This window comes from Ranitomeya variabilis, chromosome 8 (genome assembly GCF_051348905.1).
Source record: "Ranitomeya variabilis isolate aRanVar5 chromosome 8, aRanVar5.hap1, whole genome shotgun sequence".
NCBI classification, from domain to species: domain Eukaryota; kingdom Metazoa; phylum Chordata; class Amphibia; order Anura; family Dendrobatidae; genus Ranitomeya; species Ranitomeya variabilis.
Genome location: NC_135239.1, coordinates 87,577,393 through 87,602,640, shown reverse-complemented (window position 1 = coordinate 87,602,640; position 25,248 = coordinate 87,577,393). Strand labels below are relative to the sequence as shown.

The window sequence follows — 25,248 nt, the reverse complement described above, 5'->3', positions numbered from 1 at the left end:
GAACTGCCGCTCACTGGATTTTTTTTCTTTTTCGGACCATTCTCTGTAAACCCTAGAGATGGTTGTGCGTGAAAATCCCAGTAGATCAGCAGTTTCTGAAATACTCAGACCAGCCCTTCTGGCACCAACAACCATGCCACGTTCAAAGGCACTCAAATCACCTTTCTTCCCCATACTGATGCTCGGTTTGAACTGCAGGAGATTGTCTTGACCATGTCTACATGCCTAAATGCACTGAGTTGCCGCCATGTGATTGGCTGATTAGAAATTAAGTGTTAACAAGAAGTTGGACAGGTGTACCTAATAAAGTGGCCAGTGAGTGTGTATGTATGTATGTATGTATATATATATATATATATATATAGATAGATAGATAGAGATAGATAGATCGATCTACTATATAATTGTCTAAGGGTACTTCCGTCTGTCTGTCCTTCTGTCTGTCGCGGTTATTCGTTCGCTGATTGGTCTCGCCAGCTGCCTGTCATGGTTGCCGCGACCAATCAGCGACGCACACAGTCCGGAAAAAAATGGCCGCTCCTTACTCCCCGCACTCACTGCCGGCGCCCACATACACCCCTCCGGTCTCCGCTCACACAGCGTTAATGCCGGCGGTAACGGACCGCGTTATGCCGCGGGTAACGCACTCCGTTACCGCCGCTATTAACCCTGTGTGTCCCCAACTTTGTACTATTGACGCTGCCTATGCGGCATCAATAGTACAAAATGTATTGTTAAAAATAAATTAAAAAAAAAACCTGCTATACTCACCCTCACCCATGTAGTCCGCTGAGCCGCTCGCGCCGCCCGCCATCTTCCGTTGCAGGTTGCGGTGGCAAAGATGGTATGGCAGAAGGACCTGCCATGACGTCACGGTCATGTGACCGCGACGTCATCACAAGGCCTGCGCGGAAAGGACCTGACGTGACGTCACGGTTATGTGACCGCTACACGGTTATGTGACCGCTACACGGTCATGTGACCGCGACGTCATCACAAGGCCTGCGCGGAAAGGACCTGACGTGACGTCACGGTCATGTGACCGCTACACGGTTATGTGACCGCTACACGGTCATGTGACCGCGACGTCATCACAGGTCCTGCGCTCAGACCAACCCTGGGACCGGAAGCTGCCGTTGACTGCAAGGGGCCCTCAGAAAGGTGAGTATATTTTTATTTTTTAACCTGTGACAAACGTGGCTGGGCAATATACTACGTGACTGGCCAATATACTATGTGGCTCTGTGCTGTATACTACTTCGCTGGGCAATATACTACGTGGCTCTGTGCTGTATACTACGTCGCTGGGCAATATACTACGTCGCTGGGCAATATACTACGTCGCTGGGCAATATACTACGTGACTTGGCAATATACTACGTGGCTGGGCAATATACTACGTGGCTGGGCAATATACTACGTGGCTGGGCAATATACTACGTGGCTGGGCAATATACTACGTGACTGGGCAATATACTACGTGGCTGGGCAATATACTACGTGGCTGGGCAATATACTACGTGACTGGGCAATACACTACGTGACTGGGCAATACACTACGTGGCTGGGCAATACACTACGTGGCTGGGCAATATACTACGTGGCTGGGCAATATACTGCGTGTCTGGGCAATATACTACGTGGACATGCATATTCTAGAATACCAGATGCGTTAGAATCTGGCCACCATCTAGTATATATATAATTGTCTAAGGGTCGCTTCCGTCTGTAACGGAAATCCCGCGTCGCTGATTGGTCAGCGACGGTCTGTCAGGCAGCCCCTTCCTACTCTCCATCAGTGCTCCCTCCATACTCCCCTCCAGTCAGCGCTCACACAGGGTTAATGGCTGCATTACATCGCGTTATGCCGCGGTGTATCGCAGTCCGTTAACGCTGCTATTAAATGCATTCTTGGGATCGGAGCATCGCTAAATGCCTCGCTTGGATCCGGGGGCCACCGGAAGGTGAGTATATAACTATTTTTTATTTTAATTCATTTTTTTTTTTAACAGGGATATGGTGCCCACATTGCTATATACTACGTGGGCTGTTATATACTGCATGGGCTGTGTTATATACTACGTCTCTTTGCTAATATACTACGTGGGCTGCGCTATATACTACGTGGCTGTGCGATATATTACGTGGCTGGGCAATATACTACGTGGCTGTGCTATATACTACGTGGCTGTGTTATATACTACGTGGGCTGTGCTATATACTACGTAGCTGCAATATACGTGGCTGGGCAATATACTACGTGGGCTGTGCTATATACTACGTGGGCTGTGCTATATACTACGTGTGCTGTGCTATATACTACGTGGCTGTGCTATATACTACGTAGCTGTGCAATATACGTGGCTGGGCAATATACTACATGGCTGTGTTATATACTTCGTGGCCTGTGTTATATACTACGTGGCCTGTTATATACTACGTGGCCTTTGCTATATACTACGTGGCTGTGTTATAAGCTGTTATATACTACGTGGGCTGTGTTATATACTACGTGGGCTGTGCTATATACTACGTTGGCTGTTCTATATACTGCGTGGGCTGCGCTATATACTACGTGGCTGTGCAATATATTACGTGGCTGGGCAATATACTACGTGGCTGTGTTATATACTGCGTGAGCTGTGCTATATACTACGTGGGCTGTTCTATATACTACATGGCTGTTATATACTACATGGGTTGTGCTTTATACTACGTAGCTGTGCAATATTTGTGGCTGGGCAATATACTATGTGGCTGTGCTATGTACTGCGTGGCTGGGCAATATACTACGTGGCTGTGCTATGTACTGCGTGGCTGTGCTATATACTACGTGGGCTGTGCTATATACTACGTGGCTGTGCTATATACTACGTGGCTGTGCTATATACTACGTGGGCTGTGCTATATACTACATAGCTGTGCAGTATGCGTGGCTGGGCAATATACTATGTGGCTGTGCTATATACTACGTGGCTGTGTTATATACCAGGGCTGTGTAGTCTGAGTCGTGGAGTCGGAGTTAGTTTTGGTTGGAGTCGGTAGAAATGTACCGACTCCAGCTTTAAAAAAAAAATGTATTAATATTTCATAATTGAACTTTCATATGAATTTTATAAATGTTACTCAAATACAGTATATATGTTCTATCATACTATGAACAACAGTGATAAGCAGTTCTGCTGGAGATAGAGACATTTCTTACTTCTTGTGTGTCACTGTTCTCTACTGCCCTTATCTAATCTTATACTTTGTTAACCTCATGGTGCCCCAACCCCCCTACTTATAATGTATGAAACTGAAAGTGAAAATGTGTTGCAAATTCTTAGTAGTAAAGATCCTCCTCTAGACTAGATGTTTACTAGGTGTGCGTCTTCCAAGCATCTCACAGCTCCTACTCAGAAGAGGAAGACTGTAAGAAGTATTATCCTTTCAACAAACTTTGCATCAGTTAACTGTGAGTACATGAGGAATAACAGTATTACTAACCACTATATCAGTTGTACGACCTGGCAATAATTTTGTACAATTGTTTTTAGGAAAAACAATTGTCATTTGGATTGTGAATGCAGAATTAAAAACCTGAGTATGTCAAAGAAGCGTCACATTAAATCAGCTGTATTTGAACATTTCACCATTACTCAAGATAGAAAACATTATGTCTGTCAGTGTATGACAAATGATCCAGACGAAAACAAATGCTGTGAAGCCAAGATCAGTGCATATTCAGGCAAAGATAAAAATGCTCCTACCAGAGCTTCTAATCTAAAGAGACATTTACAGCGCTTTCATCCAGAAGTACTGAAAGCAGTGGATGAGAAAGACTCCATCCAAACCAATGAACCAGTGCCCAGCTCTTCCAGCCAAACAAAGGAGCAGAGAACTTTGCAGCCATCAGTTGCAAGATATTTTGTCAGTGACAAAGTTACTGTGACAATGACAGTAGATACATTTAAAAAACAGATCATAGAGATTGTTGTAAAGGACAGTGTGCCTATTTCATTATTTTCACGACCAGCTTTTATGTGTCTGAATGGGGAAATGGCCCGCAAGCTTGGTGTTTCTCTAGAGAGAGAGAGAGAGAGTATTAGAAAATTAGTAATCGAAGAAGCTTTTAAACAAAAGGAAGAACTTAAAAAAACTCTCAAGGGACGCTTTCTTTCTGTTTCTTAAAATGGATACCTGCACACGTCACAGAGTGAACTATTTTGCCATCAATGTCCGATTTGTTTGTGACAAAAATGAAATAGTTACCAAGACGTTGGCAGTAAAAGACACCAAATCTCATCACACCAGTGAGTTTCTCCAGGTCTTGGTGGAAAAGGTTCTGCAAGACTATGAACTTAGAAAAGAGCAAGTTCTTTCTGTCGTAACTGACAATGCTTCAAATATAAGTACTATTAAGCTAATGAATGAGAGTAATGATGGTGACCAGCAGCTAGAAGAACATTCTGGGTCCACAGACACAGAAATGTTTGAAATAGAGGAACACAGTATTGTAACTGAGGAGCAAACTGAAGTTGCTTCAGATGAACAGCAACATGATAGTTTAGATGATCTTGTTGAAACTGTGTCAATACGTTCTTTCATTCATCACATGCGCTGTGTTGTGCATACGCTACAGCTGGCTATAAGAGACAGTCTGCAAGAAGGACATGCTGCTGCACTGATTGGCAAGGTGAGAAAATTGGCTACTGTTGCCAGAACCCCTAAAGTTGACTCAATTTTGAAGAGACGTGCTGGAAAAGGGGAAATTATTGATCAAGCCACGTGATGGGGCAGTACTTACTTAATGATTCAGCGCTTGGTTGAACTGAAAACCTTTCTTGTAGACATGGCTAACCCTCAACTGACGCTAAATGAAAGTCAGTGGAATCAGGTGACTGAGCTGGAAAAATTGCTAGAGCACCCATTTACAGTGACTAAAAAATTACAAGCAGAGGACTTAACTCCCGGTATTTTCTTAAAGGAGTGGAAGAACCTGATGTTTCGCCTGTCCCAAAGAGGAGGGTTAATTGCAAGTGGCATTGCTACATCAATGAAATGGGGAGAGGAGGTACTATTACAAAATAACATTCTTTTGGCAGCTTTTTATGTAGACCCAATGCATTGGATTCTTCTAGATGATCAACAGCTAACTAAAGGAAAAGAAGCTCTGTTTGAAATAGCATTAAGGATGAAAGGGTTGCAGAACAGTCAGGAGGAACAAGAAGAATTTGGTCGTCCTGCCACATCTTCACCCTCATCAACTGATGAAGAATTTAATTTCGAAAAATATTTGGCTCACAAGGACCGTGCAAAGCGTTCCCGCATAGAAGAAGAGTCATCCCCATCAAAGAACACAGCCAGTACATTTCAGCAGAATTTTTCATGTGCACTAAAAGAAATTGAGAAACGTGACCGTTCATCAAAAATAACAGTGCAACAAGCGATTCCTCTGTATCCTGACATTGTCAGAGATGTTGCCCGAGAGGTTACTGCTTTGCCACCAACCCAAGTTAGTGTAGAGAGGTTGTTCTCTGCTCTCAAAATAATTAGATCAGATTTGAGGGCATCCATGAAGCAGGATCTGACAGAGGCAATACTTTTTCTGAGGACAAATTTATAGATTTCTTCTTATTAACTGCATAACAGTGTTTATTGCATATTTACTTACAAGAGTTTATAAAAGTTTATAAAAGTTATTTGCTATATTCTAATTGTATTCTAATAAATATAGTTTTTGCTCTCTAAGTGGTCTGATTACTTATATGATGGTGAGAAACTGAATAAGCACGATGTTAATATTTTACAACAGTAAATTTATTGTTACGAATTTGCCATTTATGAAGGAGCTGGAGTCTGAGTCGGAACCTGATAAAATCCAGGAGTCGGAGTCGCAACTGTGGCTTACCGACTCCACAGCCCTATTATATACTACGTGGGTGTGTTATATACTATGTGGCCTGTGTTATATTCTACATGGGCTGTGCTATATACTACGTGGGCTGTGTTATACACTGCGTGGGCTGTGTTTTATACTACGTGGCTTTTGCTATTTACTACGTGGCTGTGCTATATACTACGTGGGCTGTGCTATATACTACGTGGGCTGTGCTATATACTACGTGGGCTGTGCTATATACTACGTGGGCTGTGTTATATACTACGTGGCTGTGCTATATGCTACGTGGGCTGTGTTATATGCTACTTGGCTGTGCTATATTTCTCTGCTGTATCTGTGCATCATAAATCGTGGTATCGAGACTCTTTCACCCGGGGCCCTCAAAAACCTGGAGCAGGCCCTGCTTCACTGATTGTTCGCGGCCGGCCGGGTGTGACCAATCAGCGACAGGCACAGTTCGTCCGCGAATTGGCGCGGAATTTGAACCACGCTTCGCTAATTGGTCGCGCCCGGCCGGCCGAATCCTGTGTATAAATTGCATTATTCTGAAAACTTCATAAATAAACTACATACATATTCTAGAATACCCGAATCGGGCCACCATCTAATATATTTATATATACTGTATATATATATCCTTGCTCAGACTCCAGCATAGGCATATTCTCTGACATACATAGATTGCTTTTTTGCTTGTTATTATACAGACTTATCTACCACTAGGTGTTGACATCTTCGGATGATTTGTTATTTGTGGCTCATGTACATTTGTTATTGTACCTATCTTACATTTTTTTAGATCTACCTTGCTGATAGTATGTTGTTTGGATTTTCATGTATTTTACTATACTTAATTAAAATGACTTTATTATATTGTGGCCAGTGTTTCATCACTAATAGAGCTGAGGCGGCGCTCTGTTCTCCTTTATTTTGTTTCTTATTTGAAACATAGTAAATATTTTTGAGGACAAAGCCACGAGTTTGTGACATGTGATTTCTGTCCTGTAGGCTTTAGAAGACCACACAATACGGCATGCCAAAATTCTGCAAGCTCTGGAGATGGAAAAGCAAAAAATTGCTAAAGAAGTGGAAATGTTACAACATGAGAGAAACAATAGAGACAGAAATGTGTCAGGTACATGAATATGGTGTTTATCGGGCACTCTAGGATATAAGAGTATAAAACGCATGTTACTTTGTGCGAGTGTGCCAGTCACGGTGGCCGCATATTATTACCGGATTTAGTCCTTCCTTGGGCATACACTGCATTCTTCTCACTTTAGCCGCTAATTGGCACCCACGTCAATGGATCTCTATTCTGAGGAACCCACCGAGATCAGCAGTGGAGAACTACATGGGGCAGGCTAAACTGTCATATGGGAAGCGGAGGAGTAGAGATGAGCGAATCAAATGGTAGGATCCTTGTCCAGGGGCCACCTCAGTGGCCAATCGGATGGCCTGTGAACCATCCCCTGCCTCTTCTGATTTGTAGGTCCAGCATGATGTCACCAGTGCAGCGTGACACACTCCAGGCCTACCAATCAGAAGAGCGACTGGGAATTTGTCAGGTAGGAGGTGGTGCTAAAAGGACTACCAGATTGCTGACGTGACCACCAGACCAGGGCTCTGCAAGTGGATTCACTGATTTCTAGCGGGAAGTCAAAATAACCAGGCTCCTAATGCACAGGTGGCTCAGAACATCTTTGTATCGGCAGGTTGGAGAAGCCCACATTTATTGTGCCATCCTGCTTGGTCGTTATGTGTAACCTGGATAGCGCCACACCCCAACGTACCAATTCACTCAGTCATATGTAGAGTTGTAGAAATAGAACAGTTCTCAGTAATATTAATTTACGGAAAAAAACAAAAAACATTCAGCTGTTTGTTATATACAGTAGGTCTCTGGGAAAGCTGTTTCGCATGGAACGCGGCTGCAATAATGGCTCTCGCGGCTGCAATAATGGCTCTCGCGGCTGCTATAATGGCTCTCGCTTCTGCTATAATGGCTCTCGCGGCTGCTATAATGGCTCTCGCGGCTGCTATAATGGCTCTCGCTTCTGCTATAATGGCTCTCGCGGCTGCAATAATGGCTCTCGCGGCTGCAATAATGGCTCTCGCGGCTGCTATAATGGCTCTCGCGGCTGCTATAATGGCTCTCGCGGCTGCTGTAATGGCTCTCGCGGCTGCTATAGTGGCTCTCGCGGCTGCTATAGTGGCTCTCGCGGCTGCCATAATGGCTCTCGCGGCTGCCGTAATGGCTCTCGCGGCTGCCGTAATGGCTCTCGCGGCTGCCATAATGGCTCTCGCGGCTGCCATAATGGCTCTCGCGGCTGCTGTAATGGCTCTCGCGGCTGCTGTAATGGCTCTCGCGGCTGCTGTAATGGCTCTCGCGGCTGCTGTAATGGCTCTCGCGGCTGCTGTAATGGCTCTCGCGGCTGCTGTAATGGCTCTCGCGGCTGCTGTAATGGCTCTCGCGGCTGCTGTAATGGCTCTCGCGGCTGCTGTAATGGCTCTCGCGGCTGCTGTAATGGCTCTCGCGGCTGCTGTAATGGCTCTCGCGGCTGCTGTAATGGCTCTCGCGGCTGCTATAATGGCTCTCGCGGATGGTATAATGGCTTTCGCTATAATGGCTCTCGCTGCGCTGTTGCTATAATGGCTCTCGCGACTGCTATAATGGCTCTCGCTGCTGCTTGTGGCCCGGCCTTCCCAGATCTGGGTCACGATACTTGACGCTTCTAAATCATTGACCCTATAGGGGGTTATAGGTAATCAGTATCACACTTAGAGGTTTGTCCATATAACAGTTCAGCATTTATCTATATGGTGGGTGATAAGTTGCTGATTATTGTGAGGTCGGACCACTACGAACCCCAATGGTCAGAAATGCACAGCAGGTTCCTTACCCTCGGGACTGACCGAGATGGCTGAGAGTTGTTTTCCCCTGCACCCTCCCCCACCAATACAGATGTAAGTTCAGCTCATGGGGAAGAGGTGGTAAGGGGCTTTTCTGCTTTTGGAACACATGTATTTTCATGGGAGAGTCAGGACCTCTCCTTACATATTACAATAACCTGTAATAATTGTTAGATGCGCTCACACATCCTCTTCTGCACTTAGGGGCTGATTTATCATTGCTTTTGACCTTTTTTCTGGAGTAAAGTTGGTTTTAAAACTGACTTTTTTTTTTCATCTTACTCATTATTTCATTTGCTCCTTTGATAAATTTACTTAGTTTTGTCTTTTATTTATTACGGGCATTTTTGTCAAATTATTTTTCAGTTATACTTCAGTACAAAATCTGTTTTTTGTGGGTTATTTTGTGCAGTTGAAGATTAAGGTGCAACATTTTAAAGTTTATTAAAATGATCTTAAAATATGGCACAAAAGAAAAACCCTTATCTTTGAATTTGCGCTAATATATCAAGCTTTGTGACCTCATTCTGACTTTTTATCAATGGAGCAACATCCTTCTGAGGAAAGAGAAAGACAAGACAAAAAAAATCGTGAATCTTGGCCATAAAGTATAAATATTATTTCATGTGAACTTGTAGCATATACGCCTCCCTCCATAGACTTTTATTAGCAGCAATTATCCCCTCATTCTTCAGTGAGCTGACAATCTGTATAATCTGTATTTGCTTTGATAAGATAATTTTTTTCTATGATACAATATATTTCAAAGTTTCTTAAAGTTTTAAATAACTCTTCCTTTTTAAAGTGGTGAAAGTCTGCCGTCATTATACGTGACTGTAGACTTCTAGATTCTTACAGTGCGCACACTATACACTGTCGGGATTCTCTGGTGTGGATACTAAGATCAGGCTGTCATGTGCTAACTAGACCTGCTTGGCCTTGCTCAAGACAAGTGAAATAAACGATTCCAAGCACTTAGATTAATTTAGTCTAGTCCGAATGTGGCCGAATATGCAAATTACATGCATGGTTACATGACCGCCTGGCCTTGGCAGCATAATCAGAGAATCTTGACATCCTGCTCTGCGCACACTGTTAAGGATTCAGAAGTGAATGGATAATCCCTTTAAAAGGACTCTGAAGCCAGAGCTGTCAATCAAAGACAATGGAAGTGGAGATTGCAGGAAAACAGGCAGATGGGAAGGTGTATAAATGTTTGCCTCCGCCATGAAGCACCTAGCTCCTGTACTTCGTTTGAACAGTCATTATGTGCCGACAGTCTTTTTAATAAGGAGCTAGGTAAAGAATTTGGAGATGGAATATATGAGACGTGTATATTATAGTTGCCCCTTTATGTAAAGTATTATTATTCTGCATGATAAGTGCATTGTGATTTTTTTTTTATAGTTGTGAATGTACCATTTACTCCTCTAGTTCAGCCGACTTGGAACGCTTTAAAACTGTCTGTGATGATTCAGGAAGCGAACACCATCAGTGCCAGACTGAAGAAGAACATTATATTTAGTAGGTAAGTGCATATTGCATGCATGGGCTGTTACTGTTGCTTGGTACATCAGAATGACTGTCCTATCACCAGAAGTGGTGATGGGACCCAAACCGTAAAGCATCAAATGGCTTCACGCAAATGAGTGGCAGGAAAATGCATGCAAGGAATTCCTCTCACTACTTCTAAGTATCCCAGAGTTTATTATCGAAGGCCCCTTTCACACATCAGTTTTTTGCTGTCAGTCACAATACGTTGGCTCGACGGATCCGTCGCAGATTGTGAAAAACTGATGCGATGGATCAATTTTTTTGGACGGATCCGACTAGCGGATCTGGCTAAATGGATGCTCAGTTAAAAAAAAAAAAAAAAAGGAATCCATCACCGGATTCCGTCATTTGACGGATCCTGCGCCATAGGTTTCCATTCTAGCAAACGACGGACGGCGATAGATCCATCGCTGTCTGTTTTTTCGACTGACACAAAAACGTTACTATGTCCATTGTCTCCGGCTGCCGGACAAACAATTTTTGACGAATCCGGCGAACAACGTATGAAACGTGTGGCCATCCGTCGCTAATACAAGTCTATGAGAAAAAAATGGATCCGGCGGCATCAGTCACCGGATCCGTTTTTTTCAAAATTCGACGGATTGCGACTGATGGCAAAAAACTGATGTGTGAAAGGGGCCTTAGAGGTCAATTACTTGTAGGATTTGCAGTGAATGGACAGTCTTTTGCCTTATGAATCCAGATCATACATAGAATAACGCACTCTTGTAAGTGTGTCTGCATTTTGGCTTTTTATTGCTTTATTTGTTGTGTTGGTTGATTCTTTGAAAATAAATAAGCGCCTGGTTGCCTTTCTCAAGAAGTTTCAAGTGAACCTGTCATGTCACAAAACTGTTATTAACCTGAAGATATGGGCTTAAAGGGGTAGTCTGGGGAGATAAAAAATATTTGCACTGTCCCTGCCCTCATACACTATAAAGATGAGATGCTCAGTGCAGTTTTATGATCTTTATAACCCTTGTAATTCAGTGTGACAGGAGCTGCTCCTCACTGCTCCCCCTCCTGTCTGGGAACTTACGTCACACAGCAGTGTGCTGCTCCCCCTTGTGAGTAACAGCCAGGCTGAGAAGACATGGGGTGGCCTGCTCCCTGCTAGTAGCCCTGCAGTGAGAGAGAAATTATCAGGGGTTGGCTGCTCCTAGAAGCTGAGGGGCAGGCCTCCCCATGCCCCTTCACATCAGCTGCAAACATTATGAGTGGGCGGGTGTGACAGGAGCTGCTCACCCCTCTGGGACATTATGTGCAGCTATCCGCTGTTATCTGCCAGTCTCCTGAAAATAGCGCTTTCTCTGTAGAGAACAAGGGGAGTGGCTACGCCCTTCTGCTTGGACTGGCTGTTACTTACAGGGGGGAGCTGCACCCTGGTGTGTGATGTAATGTCCCTGACAGGAGGGGGAGCAGTGAGGAGCAGCTGCTGTCACATGGAATTACAAGTTGTGATGCAGTGACCCCTGTTACAGCTAGGGGGCACTGTGTGTGCGCCTCAGGATTAGAATGGAGGCGTATCTGTGGTTATAATGATGGTGAAACAGTGACTGGCAGAATTGTAAATTGCCGATATGTGTCGCAGAGGGAGTCTGCGCTGTAAGCCTGAAGTAATGTTGTTATGGGACCTGTAGTCCCACAAGTGTTTGTATAATTGTGAAGGGAGGCTTTCAGGGCTAGTTATGAGAGCTGGGCAGGTCGAGCTAGCCACACACACCTCCCATCTATGGGAGTGGTCACATGGTGGTGTAGTGGTCTCTGTAATGGAGACGGTGTAGATCCTGGACGGCTTGTGTGTTGGGAGGTCCTGTGTGTGGACTGGATTCCTGGATAGTGCACTGGGAGGCCGTGGATCTGATGACTGGTGTGTTGGGAGATCCTGGGAGTAGGATCGGATACCTGATAAGCGCACTTAGAGACTTGTGTGTTGGACGGTCCCAGGTGGGGACTGACATCCTGAACAGCACACGCAGTGGCCTGTGTTGGAAGTCCTGGGAGTAGGACTTCCTGAAGAGCACATGGAGAGGCGTGGATGCAGAGTCTGCAACGGCACTGGACTGGGGGAGCTACAGCCCGTCTGAGGATCTGGACTGTCAAGTGGCCTAGTGAACAAGGCATTGTCCGGGATGGTGATCCCAGGTCGGCAGCTTCCCTGAGAGAGAGAGGACTGACAGGAGTCAGCATGTGGAGCAGGAGCTTCTAGAAGGTAACCCAGCATATGAGGTGCTGTGTGCACTTACAGGGGGTCAGTAATGAACTGTGTGGTCTCCCACGGTAACTGGACGAAGTGAGGTCCACCGTGTTTAGAGACTATGAATCAATGTCGTGTGCACTATAGGACTAAAGACATTGATACGGCGTACGGACACCCCCGGGAACTAGTCAAGGAGGACTGGCGTGTAGTGTCTGAACTGTGAGTTAGTCGTATAAGAAGTATATATAAGTTAAAGCCGCAACTTAATGTCACCGGTTGGTGCCTATTGTGTTTTATGAAGTTTGTAATGAACTGTTCATAACCTGGTTTATGATTGCATAATAAACCGCATGGACTGTTTTTGTGAGAAAAATGTGCATGTGTGAATCCCGTTGCTAAGCGAGTGTCCCCCCAACACATGCAGTAAGTGCTATCTCACAAAGTGTTATAAAGATAATAAGTGCACTGGGCATCTCATCTTTATAGTGTATGAGGACAGGGACAGTACAAACATTTTTTGTCTCCCCGGAGTACTCCTATAATATACAAATTAATAGTGTTCTGAAGCCAAGCTCCCGGAAGGAAATTAACGTTATTCCTCCTGGCAGCCTAGGGCTTTCAGTCATAGGGGTGCAGCCGGTGCGACTTCAGTCACCACTCATTATAAATAGTAACTAATGGCTGTTATTATGCCCCGACACTGACTGAATGACAGCCGGCTCAGCAATGAAAGGTGCGCCTCTAACTGAAAGCCGGAAGCCGCCGGGAGGATTGAAGCTAATTTCCTATCGGCTGCAGTGCTCTCAGTGCGGTGGTCGTACAGCTTCAGAACACTATTACCTTCAGATTATCGCCATAACTGCAGGTTAATAGTATGTTTTTTACATGACAAATTCCCTTTTAATATGACAGATCATGGTTTCTATATTTCTGGACATGGGTTTTTGATAGAGATAAGTTCTGATTTCCACATTCAGGGCAGAATTTCCTTTTTTTCTCTTTATATGAAGCAACTGACATCCTCCATATATCGGCTTTGCCTTTCATTGAATCAGCCGGATATGACTATAGATGGGACTTGATGGACCTCTCCTTTCAGCCTTATGTACTGTTCAAAATAAAATATAATACATTGTGAAAAGTCCACTTTATATCACTAAAAAGGGATGATTAAAACTTGTTTTTGTCCACTACGTTGTTGGGATATGGGCTTTGGAAGTTTGGGGCACCTAATATGCCAATTTACTCTTCAACAAGGGCGGATTAGCATTGATTCTTCTCCGGGGGTGTTTATTTTTTCCCTCTTTATGACACTGCTCAGTCATAGGAAGGCCACATCGTACAGGGGGAAAAACACGACCCCAGAGAATGACCAAACAGACTTTTTCAGTGTCATCTGGTGAGAAATGATGTGTCTCACTGGACCACACTGAGAACTCCTCACTCCCTGCCACTACAGAGCCGGGAGAGGAGGAGAGCATCGTGGGAGCAGCGCTTGTCACATACAACGCTATGGATCTTCTACAGATATCGGGCACACTATCAGTTATCTGATTCCATGCTGCAGCTTTAATTACAGTGTGGTCAAGTGTAACACATCAAGCCTCATCATGTGAAACTGAAAATGACTGTTTGCACCTTCTTTGGGGGGGGGGTTCCTTTTTTTCTCCTCTATGGTACTGCCTTCTTATGATTGGGCAACATCATAGAGTAGAAAAAGTACGGTAAGTATCCCCAGAGAATAATCTGTTAATACCCCTTTGGTTGATGGGGAAATCTGCATATAGGGCACCCTACACTTCAAAAGCCACTATCTCTGAAATGCAGTGGAGAGAAAAAACAGACAAAAAAAACCATTTTAATTAGCCCCTCTTTAGTAATATGCACGGATTAAAATACATTTAAATACATTTTTTTCTTTACAAATCAATAGTACAAATGAAAATAAGAAACTTTTGTAATATAACTTACCTTTTAAATCTGCTTTTCTCTACACCAGGTCTCTTTCATTTTCAAATTTCTTATTTAACATGTACAATCTGTATTTAGTTAAAGGGAACCTACCACCCCGTTTTTTAAAAATTAGATAAAAATAGTGTGAAATAGGGGCAGAGCTGGGCTTTACATTAGGGCCTTTTTGGTGCCTTTACACCCCCGTTAGGCTGCCCAAATACCTTTGTGAAGTGGCCGTTTTCTGCTGTCACTCAAGTGGGTCAGGTCGGATGGGCGTGGTCACAGCGCTGTTTGTCCCCCAGGATCCTGCTCATCATTACGTTGGTGGCGTAGTGGTGTGCGCATGTCCAGCAGGCGAATCCACTGCCCAGGAGATGAATAACGGCGCGGTCTTCGCTATTCAGCCGTTTACCGGTGGGCGCGGCCATCTTTCCTGTGGCCGCGCCTGCGCAGATGGAGCGCTCTGCTGCCCGGGACTTCAGGAAAATGGCCGCGGGATTCCGCGCGTGCGCAGATGGAGATCGCGGCGGCCATTTTCCTGAAGTCCCGGGCAGCAGAGCGCTCCATCTGCGCAGGCGCGGCCACAGGAAAGATGGCCGCGCTCACCGGTAAACGGCTGAATAGCGAAGACCGCGCCGTTATTCATCTCCTGGGCAGTGGATTCGCCTGCTGGACATGCGCACACCACTACGCCACCAACGTAATGATGAGCAGGATCCTGGGGGACAAACAGCGCTGTGACCACGCCCATCCGACCTGACCCACTTGAGTGACAGCAGAAAACGGCCACTTCACAAAGGTATTTGGGCAGCCTAACGGGGGTGTAAAGGCACCGAAAAGGCCCTAATGTAAAGCCCAGCTCTGCCCCTATTTCACACTATTTTTATCTAATTTTTAAAAAACGGGGTGGTAGGTTCCCTTTAAGACAGATTTTTACATTCCTGAGATAGAATCTTATCAGCACCAACTGCCATCTCCTATGTAGAAGGGAGTGAGGACTAGAAGGGAGCAACTTTCTCTTCCCCCTGCCCTTTCCATAGAACTTTATGAGCACCAACTGCCATTTCCTATCTCAAAAATGTAAAAATCTGTTTTTTTTACTGAGCATAGATTTTACCTGTGACCTATCGTTTTTAGTTTTAGTTTTTTTTTACTTTTATTTTAATATTAGCTGAAGAGCCTGGCGTTGCCTGGGCATAGTAACTAACTGTGGTTAGTTATAACAAATTATAATGATTATCCTCCATCCCATAGTCCCGTGCCCATATACCCATCATAGATATCCTCCATCTCATAGTCCCGTGCCCATATACCCATCATGCATAACCTCCATCCCATAGTCCCGTGCCCATATACCCATCATACACATCCTCCATCCCATAGTCCCGTGCCCATATACCCTTCATACATAACCCCCATTCCATAGTCCTGTGCCCATATACACATCCTCCATCCCATAATCCTGTGCCAATATATACCCATCATACACATCCTCCATCCCATAGTCCCGTGCCCATATACCCATCATACACATCCTCCATCCCATAGTCCCGTGCCCATATACCCATCATATATATCCTCCATCTCATAGTCCCGTGCCCATATACCCATCATGCATAACCTCCATCCCATAGTCCCGTGCCCATATACCCATCATACACATCCTCCATCCCATAGTCCCATGCCCATATACCCATCATACATATCCTCCATCTCAGTCCCGTGCCCATATACCCATCATACATAACCCCCATCCCATAGTCCTGTGCCCATATACCCATCATACACATCCTCCATCTCATAGTCCCGTTCTCATATAACATCATACACATCCTCCATCCCATAGTCCCATGCCCATATACCCATCATACATATCCTCCATCTCAGTCCCGTGCCCATATACCCATCATACATAACCCCCATCCCATAGTCCTGTGCCCATATACCTATCATACATAACCTCCATCCCATAGTCCTGTGCCCATATACCCATCATACACATCCTCCATCTCATAGTCCCGTTCTCATATAACATCATACACATCCTCCATCCCATAGTCCCATGCCCATATACCCATCATACATATCCTCCATCTGTCCCGTACCCATATACCCATCATACATATCCTCCATCTCAGTCCCGTTCCCATATACCCATCATACATAACCTCCATCCCATAGTCTCGTGCCCATATACCCATCATACACATCCTCCATCCCATAGTCCCGTGCCCATATTCCCATCATACATATCCTCCATCCCATAGTCCCGTGCCAATATACCCATCACACATTCTCCATCCCATAGTTCCATGCCCAAATACCCATTATGACATTGTCGCCGCCATGGCAACCATTCTGACATCGTCGCCATGGCAACCTATTATGACATCATTGTCACCATGGCAACCATTCTGACATCATCGTCGCCGTGGCAACTTATGACATATCCGTCACCATTACAACCTATTATGACATCGTCACCATAGCAACCATTAAGACATCACCGTCACCATTGTAACCTATTATGATGTCATCGTTGATATGCATCCACACACACTTGTTTTTATATATGTATGTATATATATATATATATATATATATATATATATATATATATATATATATATATATATACATATATATATATATATATAGGTATGTGTGTATATATATATATATATATATATATAAATATATATATATATATATATATATATATATATATATATATATAGGTATGTGTGTATATATATATATATATATATATATATATATATATATATAAATAAATATATATATATATATATATATATATATATATATATATATATATATATATATATATATATATATATATATATATATATATATATCTATCTTTGCTAAATTTGCTTGTCATTTTTCATGATAAACATCTATTGTTTTCCAGGCATCATATATCTGATACAGATAAAGAAAACCAGCCTGGAGATTCTGTACAGATCCTGGTTCGAAATCTCAAGTTGGGCATTGTGACATTTTGGAGTCTTGAGAAATTTGAGTACAAGTTGGCTGCAATGAAGGAGTTGTACGAGGTGACTGACGAGCCTGATGAGAACGGTTCAGTGATAATTATACACTTTAACGATTGCGCAAATGCATCTGGATGTGTCCAACCGTTACAGATCTCCTCACAGTGTCTACAGATAATGTTATAGGAAACCTGAAGACTAAGAATAAGGGGAAGGAGGATTATTACACAGTACGAACAGTACTTTACAGTGAAAAGTTAAAAAAAAAAATGTTTTTGAAATACAAAAAAAATAATAAAACAAGTTCAAACCACCCACCCCCTTTTACCCTGCTTAAAATAAAAAGTACACATATTTGGTGCCGCTGTATTCAAGAGTCAGATAAAAATCTAATATAAATGAATCCAATCAGTAAATGGCGTAATGAGAGAAAGGATTGAATTGGCAGAGTTACGGTTTTTTGGTTGCCGCAACATTGCAATAGAATGCAGTAAAAGATGATGGAAACATTGTATCTACCCCAAAGTGGCATCAGTAACGACATCTGCTCAGGCCGCAAAAAGTAAGCCCTCACTCAGCCCCAGATCCTGAAAAGTGGAAACATTACGGGTCTCAGAAAATGGCGACACAAGAAAGTTGGGGGTTTTTTTCACGAATTTCCCAATTTTTTTCACCACTATACATGTTTGGTATCGATGTACTCGTACTGACCTAGAGAATCCTATTGCCTGGTCAGTTTTACCATATAGTGAACATGGCAAACAAAAAAGCAATTATGACATTGCACTTCTTTTGCAATTTTAACTCAAATTGAATTATTTTTTTTCCGCTTTCCAGTGCATAACATGATAAAATGAATGGGGGCATTCAAAACTCCAACTTGTCCTGCAAAAACAAGCCCTCATTTGGTTATACGGACAGAAAAATATAAAAAGGTTATGGCTCTTGGAACAAGGGGAGATAAAAACTGAAAATGTCCATGGTGGGAAGGGGTTAACACTAGAACTGCAGGTAACAGTGGTTTTGGAGGTGACCATTTCTCTTTAAATGCTAAATAGCTGTGATGTTTCCCTCTATAGAGCAATGGCAGTGCAAAGGATGATGACATCTTTTATGACCCAGGAGATGAATGGGAGCCAGACTTATCTAAATCATCAGTGTCCCATTTCTCAAGGCGCAGGTAAAGTACGGCATGATGGTCCACTAACAATGTTTAACACCTGAAAATGCAGCCAGATCTGCAGTGTGCATGTCCAGCTTTATGGTCCAGGCTTCTACTAGTGCTGGACATGACAGCCGCTTACATACCCTAGGAAGGGTGGAAGGCCGGTGGGCAACACTTGAGAGCACAACAGAGCTTCCATTGATTGAATGTGACTTGTACATACAGATTTATTTAATTTCAGATATTTTTTTTTTTAAGGAGCAAAAGTCTCATGAAGAACAAGAGGATTTCTGGATGTCTTTATGAGATACGGGTCCACCCTATTCAAAGTTTACAATCTGGACACTCATCGGGTTAGTATTCAGGTCAAATTTTATTTTGGAATGAATGTGGGTTATTGTTCCTTTTATAAACCTTTGTCAAATTACGTTGTTATACTTGCCTTGCTTACGGTCTTCTACTGGTGATGGTCACGGATTTTCCTCATAGCTCAGATATTCTCAACCATTTGTCTACTCTCAGACCTTTCTGTGGCGATGGTGGCTGTAAGCCCATCTCACAGCCACATGACCTGTCATGGCACAGGTTCTGGCGCCAACTCTTCCCTTCTCGGCCTGGCATTTTATATTTTATACAGTAACTACAGCACAGATGTCATCTGACCTGGTGTCGTCTTCAATCTCTTCCCCGGGAACATGCTCTTCCACTCTTGGGGTTCCTACTACTATAATTCTTTCTTTACGTTCGCCTTTGACCGGCAGATGGCGGTGTTCGTGTGCAGTTACTCAGTTATGTACCAACTGTACTCTTCTTTCTTGTCCACTCCCTTAGGTTAAGTTCACATTTTCGTGGGGCTAATTAGCATGCAGCCTCTGTTAAGCCCCGTCTACTTCCGCATACTTTTGCATGCGTCCAGCGTACCTATCTTTAACATTGGGTATGCAGGACATGCGGATGCATTGTTTTGACGCGCCCGCAGACCGCACGGGAACGCAACAAGCCCTCCGCAAAGCCCCACAACGCAAATGTGAACCCGGCCACACACACACACACACACACACACACACACACACACACACACACACACACACACACACACACACTTTCTGCTAAATTAGATACTGATCTGTAACCTTTCTGCTGAATGTGCAGATGGAGCAGACACACTGTAATGTCTTTTATACTTCTATGTCTATCTATAGGTTTAATGAACAAATCGAGCAGTTTCTTGAGTAAGTCCAGCAGTGTTTGCTCCAACCCCACAGATTCCCATCTTCCTGGGATCTGTAAGGATCTCATCGGATCTGCCCTGGATTCCCTAAGTCGCAGTCATGCAGATGACAGTAACATAGCGGACAGTGTGATCTGCTGTCTGCGTACTGTGTGCACTGGAGTCCATGCTTTGTCTGGGGCTTATGAACAGCAGGACGATGACAGCACTGATGCCTGTGAGTGTAAAGCCATCTTATGCTACATCTTGTATTTTCTTGTTGTAAATATGAATTTAGGATTATTACCAAACTGTCTTATTTTTCCCCCATGAACAATGATCCATTTATTGTTGGGTGTCCTACACTCAGAACCCCACAATCGGCTGAATGAAGGGGGCAACGTTCGTGCTGCCATGTCTCATGCTACAGTATAGCAAAAATCACTGTGCGTGGTAAAACAGGGGTGATGATTGGCTAAAATAATTTTTCTATCTGTTAGGGGCTGCTCTTTCTTACTGATTGGCGGTTATCGAGGTCCTTACCCCCACACTGATCAGTGAACCACCGCCCTGAAGTGCTCCTCTCATGATCATGTATGGGCTCTATAGTGAGTCTATGGCTCCGTAATGCTCTCGCAGAGCGTTGTATGGACCATTAGATATTGAGCCCCTGCTCTGCTCTGTGCACACAGCTCACACGGGTGTTTGGACTGATTGAGGAGGATCTCAGAAATGCAGACCTCCAGCAATCAGCAGCACTATAACATAGAGAAGATTGCATGGGATGAGAGATTCCTTCTTAAAGACATTGTGACACACCTGCAATTTGTGGGGCTCCTCCATGATTACACAGGGTCTATCCTAAGGCTATGAGATGTCAATTTGCTTTTCTTGATAAAATTGTCCTTCCTAGGAAGTTCTTCCGTGATAAAGGCAATGTATTGCTGCCTATCTGTGTATTTGGATTTTACTAATGGCCACCATGATGTTTGTCACCTTTTGTCACTTGGTAAAGAAAAAGCCAGTGATCGGTGACCCCAGTCAATCAGCTGATTACTGGGGGTGCTCAATCAGACACCCTTGTAGTTGATATTGATAAATCGTCAATATTGCTGGGGTTATTACCTACAAAACCACAACCAGATTCATCATGCACCACAAACTATTCTCTAAAAAACACAATGATACGTCATAAGATGGGTCTATTCCAGAGAGAATCAGATGTTGGGAGAGTATACAGAAGTTACACAACAACATCCCCAATAAATGATTAGTATGTGTGAACACCATGATGGCGGCACTAAGGCAGCACTATGTTGTGCCTGTGACCCTGCACTGTAGACCACTGACCACTTCTCTAAATAATTAGTAACTGCCATGTGTAGCAAGCTTCTGCGCACTCCTCCTCCTGCAATGGGCCTCTTTTATGCCGTATATTTTTAGCATTCTTGAGTAAAAATATTGGTCCGATTCATCAAAACAATTTCACCAGAATTCTGGGGTAAATCGCGTAGAAAAAAAAAATCACAAAATTTTGCTATAACTAGGAGCTGTGCAAAAATGTGGCAACTTTTAGCATTTTCACAACAGTTTCTCTCCGCCCCGTCAAAATGAGTAAAACTGTGGGGGTGGCATTATGGGTGGCGCATGTAGATGAACGCTACTTGTCAGATACCCCTCATTTATCAAGAGCTGTGCACGTCTTAATGAATCGCAAGTGTCTAACTCTAACACGGACCTGATCAAGACAAGGGGAGAGAATCGCCAGTGTTGATGGATCGCAGCATACGTCTTAATGAATCTCTCCAGTCTTGTTAAGTCGGATACTATGTCTTAATGAATCTTGCCAGTCTTGATGGAGGGCATTTAGGAGTCAGACGCTCCTGATTCATGAGTAGGTGCATGCTTCTCAATGAACCAGGAGCGTCTGACAAGTGGTGTGCACCTCGCTACAAATCTTACTCCGCTCCTTGACTGGAGTGAGCGTTCTGAGTAAGGAAGGCACAGCTTGTCATTAGTCAGATGATTACAGGGGGCCTTGTGAATTTGGTTTTCTTTAAGATTAATGGGGTCGTCCACTACTTATCATTAGTTTGAAAACTAGCCAATGGCTGTCCTAACAAATAATAGAATTGTCTACCGGATTCCCATCTGCTCCTCCACCCTGCTGGCCTCCTACCTTCCTTTTCTGGTGGGGGCATCAGTGGACAGTGGTGGCCATTCTTCTGTCACTGATTCACCTCATTGGTCACTTTTCCTTCGGAGCTGGTGGACACCCCTCGGAAGCCCTCCCGGCCTGGAAGGAGTTTGGCTGCTGATTGGCTGCCGAGGTCACCTGATGCCCTCTATGAAAATGACAGTCAGGACATCAGAGTGCAATGGCAGACATTTTAGAGCAGTGGAGTCCAGAAGGCTAGTAGTTTTGTTTTGGACCCATTTTTGGACCCATTTTCAAACTAATTAGTAGTGCACAACTCCTTTAACATCTAGATATCCTGTACATGCACATTCTGGGAATATTATTTATGCAGTTCCTTTTAAAGGGGTTATACCGAGTTTGGAAGTTATCCCCCATCTATAGGAGGGGCAACATCCCAACTGTTGGGACCCCACTGATGCCGAGAGCCGGTTCTCTGTAGAGCCCCATGTAACTGGAGCGGTGGTTGCTCATGCGTACCTCCACTGCCTTCATTCTTTATGGGAGTGCCGAAGAGCAGCCGAACACTGCACCCTGGCGGTCCCACAGAGAATGAGCGCAGTGGAGGTGTGTATGATCCGTCACACAGGGCTCTTCACATAGGAGATAACGTCCAGAATTAGTAGGACTCCTTTACATGATATTCTACAGCATGGATTCCTACAATCCCGTCTTCTTCTGCTGTCTTCCCAGTGTTCCTGGTTAATCGCGCGGCCCAATTCCAGAGCGTCCGGCTGACGTCTGCATTCCAGCAGCTGGTTGTGCTAAGCAAGCATTGGTTGGAGCGTCTTCTCGAGAAGCCGGAGAGCTCCCGGCTAGCTGACAGCCTGGTGCTGGCCATTAGGAAGCTGGGCGGATACCTGCAGCTGCTCTTACAGGTGGTCTTCACATTGTCCGACACTTGCATTTACAATATCTCCATTTTTGTTAGTTTTATCAGCCACTAGTGATGGATCGATTTTCTGGGACTTTTTTTTTTAAATTAGTGGTACACAAATTTGCATGACAAAGTGTTTTATTTATGATATATAAAAAAAAAAAAAGAAAAAGAAAATAAATATCCTGAACGGGAAAATTGATGATCTGATCTTATTAACAAGCCTAATTATAGGGTTTTCAAAGGTTGGATTGTTAAAACTAATATCTGACTGCTTGTTTTATATTTTCTATAATATTTTTTTCACTTATACATTAAGAATTTATTTTTATTTAGAAAATGTGTTTAAAGGGCACCTGTCTGTAGGATCATTCCTCCTAAGTTTTTTTATATGGGCTTATAGGTCATAGGGAGCTGTATAAAATGATACCGGATATCTGCGATCTGATGTCTTATTCCAGCGTAATTCATGATTTTCTTAACATCTAAATGAGCTGTTAAGATCTATGGGCGGACGCTGATCTCCCTAAGAGTTCTTATTTCACATCAAAGGGGGATACCGGAATGAGACATGGAATGGCTGACAGTCTGCTGTCCTGATGTCACTGCAGAGCTGTGTATGATTACAACTAACACTTCTTCAGCTTCTCTCCAGCAGTAAGTGTGGGGGGAGACGAGTACAGCGGAGCTGACAGCACTGTGAGAGGAGACCTACAGCTGCAGAGGTGTTTGTAATGAGACAAAACTCAGCTCTGCATTGAGATTAGCGCGGAGAGCGGCCATTATTTATCACACTGGTAACTCCCCCTTTCATTTACAATAATCTCTGGAGGCAGATTCTCATGGAGATCAGTGTCCGGCCATTGATATCTCATTTACATATAAGAAAAATGTCTGTCTCTGGAATGAGACATCGGATCGCAGGGGGTGAGTCCTGCATTGCGCAGGGGGTGGGACACGATGACCCTGGAGACCCCTACTACTCTAACATTCTATGATCTAAAGGTATCACTGTATTCCGCTTCCTATGACCTACATGCCCATATAGGTGACTTAGGAGCAACGATCCTACGCACAATAATAATAATAATACCTAATGTAGCTAACGACTTTAACATTTTGGTAGGGTTGTTGCTCAGATATTTCGGCCATGGTTACAGAAGCAAAAGAAAAAGCCAATTGTACAACAGAGCAGATACTGCAGAGCGTAGGAAACCTGGCTGCACTGAATGACATTGAATTACATCTGTCAGAAGAGGAAACCGTGGAAGATCATGGTCTCCAGGTATAAAATCTGCACAAGCAAAAATGCCTGTCATCTCCTCAGTGAATAAAACCCATTTCATTCACCTTTTAAAGGGAATCTGTCTCCAGGTTTTTGCAATTAACCCCTTTACCCCCAAAGGTGGTTTTCACGTTAATGACCAGGCCAATTTTTACAATTCTGACCACTGTCCCTTTATGAAATAATAACTCTGGAACAGTTCAATGGATCCCATTGATTCTGAGTTTGTTTTTTGGTGACATATTGTACTTCATGATAGTGGTAACATTTCTTCAGTATGACTTGCGTCTATTTGTGAAAAAAATGGAAATTTGGCAAAAATTTGGAAACTTTTGCAATTTTCCAACTTTGAATTTTCATGCCCTTAAATCACAGAGATTTATCACACAATATAGTTAATAAGTAACATTTCCCACATGTCTACTTTACATCAGCACAATTTTGGAAACACAGGTTTTTTTGTTAGGAACTTATAAGGGTTAAAAGTTGACCAGAAATTTTCATTTTTCCAACAAAATTTACAAAACCATTTTTTTAAGGACCACATCACATTTGAAGTGAGTTTCAGGGGTCTGTGATGGAAGATACCGAAAAGTGACACCATTCTAAAAACTGCACCCCTCAAAGTGCTCAAGAAGTGCACATTCAAGAAGTTTAGTATCCCTTCAGGTGCTTCACAGGAATTTTTTGGAAAAAAAATTAAAAAAATTAACTTAACTTTTTTTCACAGCAAATTAATAGTGATGAGTGAATATACTCGTTACTCGAGATTTCTCGAGCACGCTCGGGTGTCCTCCCGAGTATTTTTTAGTGCTCAGTTTGTTTTTCTTGCCGCAGCTGAATGATTTACATCTGATAGCCAGCATAAGTACATGTGGGGGTTGCCTGGTTGCTAGGGAATCCCCACATGTACTTATGCTGGCTAACAGATGTAAAACATTCAGCTGCGGCAAGAAAAACTAAATCTCCGAGCACTAAAAAATACTCGGAGGACCC

The 25,248-nt window shown here is 43.5% G+C and overlaps 1 protein-coding gene across 2 annotated transcripts in view; it reads left to right on the top strand.

The window, feature by feature from the left end:
- The window catches only part of KIF14 (kinesin family member 14), a 109,665-nt gene that overhangs the window by 69,705 nt on the left and 14,712 nt on the right, over window positions 1-25,248 (top strand). Inside the window, exons 19-26 of one of the 2 annotated variants that reach the window (XM_077277757.1) lie at window positions 6,893-7,019; window positions 10,232-10,325; window positions 17,437-17,581; window positions 18,598-18,698; window positions 18,942-19,036; window positions 19,886-20,131; window positions 22,784-22,968; window positions 24,094-24,252. In XM_077277757.1, the coding sequence (XP_077133872.1) occupies window positions 6,893-7,019; window positions 10,232-10,325; window positions 17,437-17,581; window positions 18,598-18,698; window positions 18,942-19,036; window positions 19,886-20,131; window positions 22,784-22,968; window positions 24,094-24,252 (1,152 nt within the window). Of the gene's footprint in view, window positions 1-6,892; window positions 7,020-10,204; window positions 10,326-17,436; window positions 17,582-18,597; window positions 18,699-18,941; window positions 19,037-19,885; window positions 20,132-22,783; window positions 22,969-24,093; window positions 24,253-25,248 lie in introns of both variants that reach the window. The other variant, XM_077277756.1, reaches the window with a different exon arrangement.